Source organism: Lepisma saccharinum, chromosome 7 (assembly GCF_977018435.1).
Source record: "Lepisma saccharinum chromosome 7, izLepSacc3.1, whole genome shotgun sequence".
In the NCBI taxonomy this organism is placed as follows: domain Eukaryota; kingdom Metazoa; phylum Arthropoda; class Insecta; order Zygentoma; family Lepismatidae; genus Lepisma; species Lepisma saccharinum.
The window spans coordinates 65,438,781-65,447,641 of record NC_139235.1 but is presented as its reverse complement, the minus strand read 5'-3'; the positions used below and the strand labels follow the sequence as shown (position 1 = coordinate 65,447,641).

Genomic DNA, 8,861 nt, shown 5'->3' with positions numbered 1-8,861 from the left:
CTAAAAATGTCACATAACACTTTTGTGGGTTATAATTATTTTACAAATGATACAAATTGGCATTGGCTAAGTCCTTGTTCTATTTTAAAAGAACTGCAGATTTAGGTATTTACTTTATGAAAACAGAGTATGTTTCTAAAAATAAGGAAAATGCCAGAATTCATGTTGCATTAATTACACAGGTCTACAAAAAAAAAATTTTTGCCAAAGATTTTTCAACGAATTTATGGTATTTTGGTTGTGGTGAATCTAAAATGAACAACAGTTTTGCCAAATTGGCTCTAGTTTTTGAGATACTTGATATCCTCCGATTTTAAGTTAATCTCAATAAGAGCTGTAGGTGTTGACATGAAATAGGGCATGGCTTTTATTTTAGAATAGAAAAATATTTCTCTAGTCCATCCACTGTACATAATATATTGATTAAAGTTCGTTTTTTCTTTATTTGTTTTATATTTTAGTTTTATTTCTATTGTTGAGGGGAATGAAACATGCGTTATTCACGAGGAGGCCGCGTAAATGATTCTGATGGATTGTGCTGAGTTTGTCGTGAATATTCTGTGCAGAAACAAAGAAAACTGTCACTGACTTTGTAATGGAAGCATATCTTGCATATTGAAGTAGTTAGTTAAGTCTTGGATAAAGGTGGCAGAGTGTTTCATTACATCCACAGATCCTTTCATGGACTGAGTATTGAAAAACTAAAAACGGGGATCTCTGATGGGCCTCAAACTCGAAATCATTAATGATTCAAATTTCTCAAATTTTAAGAATGATATGGGAGCTTCTACATGATTCAATTAATCTGAGTTGTCAAGAACTTCTTCAGCAATCACAAACACGAAAACTATGAAGCACTGGTGCAAAACTTGCTCACAAACTTAAAATATTTTGTAATTAATATGAACATAAAGATAAATTTCCTCCAAATCCACTTTGACAGTTTTCCAGATAATCTTGGTGATTTTAATGGAAAACAAGGGGAGAGGTCCCTCCAAGATATAAAGGAGATGATAGAGGAAATATTTCAAAGCAAATGGGACAGATACGAGATAGCAGATCAATGGTGGCGATTAGGATGGGTGTGGAGGACATTTCCCACACACTTTTTGCCTCCGCACTATGGTCTCTTAATGATAAGCCATGTTTACTAAGGGATACTAAACTGTCCTTGCACCTGCCCCCTCCCCCCTTCCCATTTTGGTACCCAATCATCAGTAGTGTGGCAGATTATTGCTGGGATCTTTAACGTGATTGTTCCAACACCCTACACACAAGAAAATCTCGGAAACAACGTTTTTTTTCATTGTTAAGAGTGATTATCAGCGGCGTGCGGTGACTATTTAGATAGCCAAAGCACTGAATATTTATTTTTTAAGTAAACAATAGTAAATCAACGGGGAGGCTTGCTTTGATAAAAATCACAGCTGGTAATAGTTTAAATTGAAAGAATAAATATCAAAGATAAAAATCACAACTGATAATAGATTAAATTGAAAGAATAGGTATTGAAATAATTAGACTTAACATTAATTTTACTATAAGCAAAATTTAATTATCTCATTTTTCTGAGAAAGAACGGTCAGAAAACAGCTTGGACAAAAGCTCTTTGATAGTACACATTGTTCTATATTACAATTATAAGATACTGCCTGGTACCTTGACACACTTTCATATACATTCGGGAAACCAAACCCGTAAACTGAGGAAAACCGAAAACAATACGAGTTGAAACACTCCGATACACTCTCTGTCTCTGTATAGGGTAAACGAACTCCCTGTCTGATGCTAGCTTAGTTTGTAGAAGCAGAAATACACGCATACGACCCGTGACCTTGAGGAGCGTGCACAACTGTCTGCCACTGCTGAACCGATGCGAAAGGGAAATCGCTTCGGCTCAACCTCAGTGCAGGGGCTGGCATTTGTTCTATGTGTAGCAAAGAAATGGAACGGTTTTATCTACATATTATAGAATAATTGTGTGATTATAATGACATAATATATTGTTACGTTATTGCATTCCGCCGCTGGTGATTAACAATGATCATGTTTTTTATGCTTTTTAAAGGACAGCTATTACTCAAAAACTAGAGCCAATGTAGAAAAACTGATATCATATTTGAAATCACAATTGCAAAGATACCCTAAAATGACTATAATTTTGTTGGCAATAAAATATGTGTTTACCAGTGTTATAATATCAGTACAATTGGCAATTCTACTGATGTGCCTACATTGACTGATATGGATTAACCTGTCCCATTAATATAAATGTCACTCACTTTGACAAGTACCTGTGTCAAATATATAATTAATGTTCGAACGTGGCTTCAGCCCATTCCTACTAAGCATGCAGTAATTCATTTTACTCATAAAATGGCTTCTAAATTCATCATCACTGTATGATCATATGGTGCATCGAAGACACTACTATTCTGCATCAGCGGCATATTCTCCCATGTTAACTGGTATACCGCTATATACTACTTTGAAGTTGTCGGACTTCTGTTTTTGTTTTACTTGCATGCCTGCATTGGTGTTTTATTTCAATTATGTCTAATTAATATATAATAAATACATATAACAAATAAATATTGTTGCGGTAAACCAGGTCAAATTTTCAGAATATGCCACTGCATTTCATCATGCACATCATAGCCTATAGTAACAGGAAATTGATTGACTTTTTTTTAAGTCCACTTTTTGACAGAAAGGCTAATCGGAACATACAGTTTAAAGTGGAATCCAAATGACTATGTGCCTCCACAGAGTATTGAACCCAGGACCCCTTGATTACAAGGCAAAAGAAGATTATCTGATACTAATTGAAGGGCTCAGGTGTAAAACATGGTAATTGACATATTGGTCATTTCTGAGTTCATTGAGAAAAAAGGTTATTAAAAGCTATATTGTAGATAAATTGTTTTCTTGTTGTGTTTACCAATTTCACAAGGCTTCACTTAGTACAATGCAAATTGTATGCCATGGCAATTTCACTGAAAATTGAAGGATGGCATATTTTACTTTGTAACTCAAAAATTAGCAAAATGTAACTTACCATGTTTTACAACCGAGCCTTTCAAATGATTCAGCTCTATTACTTTATTTACTTTCTGTACCTCATAATAGCAATTTCTTGCCAAAATAATGCTGTTAAAATATTTGCAAAGGTAATTCTCAGCTATTCATCTAATATGTTATGGAAAAGATACTACCTAGCAGTGAACTCTGTTCTTGAATGGAAAATGATACCGTTCTTGTCTGGAAGCTCCTCAATTATGCTCACAATCCTGGATCAGCCACCGAACCCCAGGGAATAAAAGGCAAGAATATTCACTTCCCCCTGAAATTATGCTCATGGGCTTTGCTTCTTGTGTGCTCAAAAAAAACAACATTTTAACATAATTGTGAGTGCACACTTCTTGTCACATACAAACTAAAAATCAACATATTTTGGAAAAATATTAATAAAACCATTAATATTCACCAACAACAATGTAAAAAATGTATAACAAAATATAAAGGTTGTGTGAAAAACCTTATTCAGCACCTTTAGTTTTAAAATAACAAATACACATTCCTATAATGTTTAAAGATGTATCAAACAAAAACAACATATGTATAAATGCACAGTGTGTGTATAAAATCAGCATTGGTGTCACAAAGCAGCAATTTTGAGCATTTCCTGGATGTCAACAATTTTCTCACGTGGCTTTCCTAACTTCTGTCCTCTTGTTTGTTCTTCTGCGTCGATCTTTTCCCAATCAGCAAAACTTACAGTCTGCACACCTGCAACAATATTCACATAAATAATAAAAAACAATATATACAATACTCTAATAAGTTTGTGAGCCACTATAAGTGCATCTACAAACTTTAATAAAGCAATGTTTCCCAACCACCAGGCTCCGAACCGGTACAGGACCCCTGCATTAATTACAGGATTCCAAAAAAGTTTGTAGACTTTTTAAAAATATTTCAACAGCATAAAACTCTAAATATATACATAAAATAACTTATCAAAACTTTCATTACACTAGTAATAACAACAAAAAGAGAGAGAAATTACAGTAAGTGCTCAAAGTTGCTTCCTTTTGCATCAATACATGTGCGAGGTCATCTCCAAAAATTATTGACAATGGTCGCAAGCTGATCGATAGTAACTTTGTCCCTTGCATATTATAGAGTTATTTTGAGTGTGTCCACTGATGAATAATAATATAGTCACCGATCTCCCAATTTGCATTAATCAGAATTTTTTGATGTTAAAAATGCAACAAGCCATGAAAATCAGAACTTGCCAAATTAATTTTATCATGTTGGCCTGAAGAAGAAACTACAAGATTTTATTAGATACAATGGTTGACAACTAATTTAATCCTAATTTTGTATTTGTCAACAACTCGAGACATAATTATGCAATAATTTATTTATTATGAGGGTGTTTTGAAAAGTTTTGCCTCCTATGCAAAAACTCTGGCAACACTGCTCAGACACACACGAAATTGGTGTGAGAATAATAGCTGATTCACTGACTGTTGCAACATCTAGCGGCGTTCGCCTGCAACATCATGCATGTGCACAATAGTGAATAAAATTGCAACGTAGATGGACATGCAGTTGAAACAACATGCTGTTATTGAATTCCTGTCAGCAGAGAGTTGTGCGACCGTTGACATTCTTCGGCAAAGAGTGCTATCTATGGCGATGCCTGTGTGGATGCGAGTACTGTCAGGAGATGGGCAAGGAATCTGAAAGGCGACTACAAGCCTGCATAATTAGGTCCACAGTGGACGACCCATAACAACCACAAATGGACAGCATCAAGTGCACGTTGACGAATTGATTCGTGCCAATCTACGGCATAGTCCACACAGAATTTTTGTAGCACGGAACCACTGTGTGGTTGTGAAAACTTTGGAGAAACTCCGTGCACGATTACTATGAGTTAGGCCTGACAAGGACAGAAAACTTCAACATGACAATGCTCGCCCACACACGAGTCGCCAAACACAGGATGCATTGCAACATCTCAAATTCCATGAGATTTTACCCCACCCGCTATACAGACAAGATCTCGCACCTTGTGACATTTTCCTTTTTCCGTAAGTGCAAGCAGATGTGCGTCACTGGTGTCGGGAAAAGACGGCTGATTTCTTCGCTACGGGATGCAAGAACTTGTCTGACGTTGGCATTTTTGTGTGTGGATAATGATGGTGACTACATGGAAAAGTAGTGACACCCTGGTAGAGGATATTACAAGCTTTAAGAAGACATATAGAGTAGACTCGCAATTAACCGAGTCCCGATTAACCGAGGCTCTGGGTTAACCAAGGGAGTGGTTGGAAAAATTCACGCTTCAAAACGCACCCCTTGTTTGTTTATAGAGTCAATAAACCATCCGCGCTGCATGTTTTCGTTACATTGTCGGTGTATCTGATTGTTATGGTGGTGTTTAAGTCTGTGTAGGCCTATTCTAAGCAGAAAAAGTAATCTTCTCATCTATGTTGTACTAGTAATAAATAATTACTATACAGTTTTAAGTGTTGTTTCGTCATTTATGACCTATTAGCACATTATCTCCGTATTATCCAAGGTTTTCTGTATCCGAGGTAATCTCAGTCCCAATTAGCTCGGATAATCGCAAGTCTACTGTAGTTCGTGTAAGTATCTTGCATATTATTGACGTTATTGCACAGGAGGCAAAACTTTTCAAAACGTCCTCACATTATTTAATTTAGGGTACACTAATTAATTTATTAACTTAAAAGAAGAAGGATATTAGCGATAAAAATTGTTGACATCAGGACATCAACTTTTTAGAAGAGGATTAACAGGCTGCAGTCTCAGGAAGATTGAGAACCACTGCTAAAGAGTAACACAGTTACAATACAATACATAAAATGGTGAAAATCTTTATTATTAGATCCCAGGTAATTATTTAATTACATCGTTTTCTTGTTATGGCTTGGCTGAGCTTTGGTTGACACCAACACAGCATTTCCAAAATTTCCTCCCCCTTTCGAAATATAACTGTGATATTCCAAACTCCAAAGAATTACATCTGGCAAAATGTATATAACTATTAATATATATTTCTTGGCTTTTAAACTGCTTAAATCCATATTTTATACCATTTTATTAAGTTCTAAATACATTTCATATACAATTTGCCTGTTGGTGAAGAACGACAGTCTTTAGTGCCCTAAAATATGTTCGATGCAAAATAATATGTGGCTATTTCAATTGTTTCTTTTTAAATTTTATTTTCCTTGGTAAGTCATGTAAGGCTCTGCGTTGTGTGTGTGTATTTAGCATGGTTTGAGAAACTTCTGGGAAACCAAGATGAAACATAAAATAAAATCATTCAAAATAACTGTATATTATTTTGCACCTATAAAAAGTGATTATGCGAATCTTTAAGAGGAACCTAGAATATATTCATGGTAACTTGTACAACACATATTTTTATACATTTTGTATATTTGTTAACAATGTTGTTATACAGGTATCAATAAATTTATTAGTAAACATGCACACTTTGTTTAATGATTCGATTTTTAATATCCCTGTGGATATTCAGAAAGACTTAACATTTCCTAGACTCACAGATTTACTGTGCGTAAGTTCCTAGTTTCATAACTGAAATTTAAACTTATGAGTTTCTACACCTAATTAAAAACCCACTGTGCATTTCCTAGGAAAGAAGTACCAGAAAACAAAGATTTGTACAGTGTAACAATCTTTCCTTTTACTTATTGTAAAGGATTTTTTTATCATAGCTGAACCATCACATACCCTCCCTTTCCCCCAAAAAGGGTCCATTTTGAACTTGCATGTTTTTAAATTCTCAGTTGGTGTATATGTAATGGAGGTTAAAAAATGGACTGAGGTTAATCTCCAGATATGTAAATTGATTTGTTCCTGATACTTGGTAAATTATGAACAGTTTTTCATTTTTTGGACTCTCAGGCTGTATCTGGAAGTAGCAGCCATTAGTGTTCTACTGGATCTGTTTTGTTATTGAAATCCGGATTCATCTTCCTTGAAGTGGATGTTTAAGAGCAAATATTACACTATAATACAAATCAATATTAAAGAAGGGATATAGAAGTTTAATAAAAACAAATATGCTAGATTTGAAGAGTATACAAGAGAATTATACAGATATTGTTCGGTGATTGATATATTCATAGCATTGATTCTATGTTATTTGATGTGTGAAAGTTCAATATGAAATTATAAACTTTTCACAAACTTGGGAATGTACAAAGTACTTCATGTGTGACTCTGGTGTACACCAAGGTTAAGTATATCAGCCAAATAAGGTAGAAAAATATTACTGTTGTCATTTTACAATGTGAGATATGAATTACATGTGAGAAGAATAACTTACAATATAGTAATAACACAGACAAAGGTAATAGGCAGACATTATCTCAGGCAGCAAACTGATGCATTTTTAAAAGAGCGCCTGCAAGAAGTTTGTATATCTTCTGCTTGGAGGCGCCAAACTATCAATCAGGTAAATTTCAAGCAACTGGCGAACATGACATCACTAAAACATTGGAGGGCCAGCCCTGTCTTATGTTTTTGCCTCCCCCCTCCCAGCCATAGTATTGCTTGCGTTATGACGGTGGTTACAATTATGAAGTGCATTTATAATATAATGTTTTTAAGTCAGAAAATCCACATCGCGTGGCTGATCTTTATTGACAGAAGTTTGCATTTTACAGTAAAACAAGTAATGAATGTGTATTTAACACATATCGAACAATCAAGATACAAAAAAAGCACTGTTTCGCAGATGATATTTTATTGGCTGAAGTTTGGAAAGTGCATGTTCTACAAAGGCCACAGTTATGGGTAAAGTGAGGAAAATCAAACAAGTAGTAAATCAACCCGGAAAAGAAGTGTTAATAGTCGTGTTCCAGGATGAAAGTAGTGACGCTGCGAATAGTCTCCAGTTTTGTGATCAGAGGCATGCAAACAGGGGTTGATGGAAGTCATAACACTACTTTGTCCCAGTATTGAAATATACATATATATATATATATATATATATATATATATATATATATATATATATATATATATATATATATATATATATATTGAATAATAATAATGAAAACAAATGAACTTGAAAAGTAAAGCTTGCATAAATACAGAATATTTTTTTTACTATGCTGTGATAATTGTCCTATAATAATATCAATTTATAATTATTAAATTGTCACTGTAAGATCGTGGGACTTAATGCTAAAAAATCGAATGTAATCCACAAAACCACTTGTACCAAGTCATATCAAGTGTCACAGAATGGGAATAGCTGCTTATGAACAACTTAAGTTGAGGCCCTACAGCCAAACTCATTAGCACCCCCTGTGCGACAGATTCTGTGCAAACACTAGTCTCGAGCACCTGCCTCCCGTGACATCACATTCCCCAGTTGCTTGAAATTTACTAGCGACATCTGCTGTTTGCGAGTTTGACCAGAAGTGAAAGTGGGCGCCTACAAGCGGTGGATCCTTTGAACTTCTTGCAGAAACCGCAAGAGGTTTGCTGCCTGAACTCAATGTCTGAAAAATACATTTGTCTGTGGTAATAAATATATGATAGTGTATTGCATGAGATATTTTCTTGTTCTTACAGAAGTATTCTTACAAATACGGATTTGATTACCATATAAAGAAGAAAGTTAGCCCTTTGTGGAAAATAAGGAAAGTATTGTGTTTCCCACAGGTTTTGCATAAGACATTGCTTGATTATGAATTGTTCATGGTGTCCTGCAACTCATAACATGGCTTCTTGATTCATTGACTGCCAAACTGCGATTATAAGTTTTCAAACTGGGGTAA

The 8,861-nt window shown here is 34.8% G+C and overlaps 1 protein-coding gene across 1 annotated transcript in view; it reads right to left on the bottom strand.

Moving 5' to 3' along the window:
• Nucleotides 1-207: 207 nt before the first annotated feature.
• dare (NADPH:adrenodoxin oxidoreductase, mitochondrial) overlaps nt 208-8,861 on the bottom strand; it is a 49,903-nt gene continuing 41,249 nt past the window's right edge. Inside the window, exon 8 of the mRNA XM_083125361.1 lies at nt 208-3,789. Coding sequence (XP_082981487.1) covers nt 3,659-3,789 — 131 coding nt within the window. The 3' untranslated portion in view covers nt 208-3,658. The remainder of the gene's footprint in view (nt 3,790-8,861) is intronic.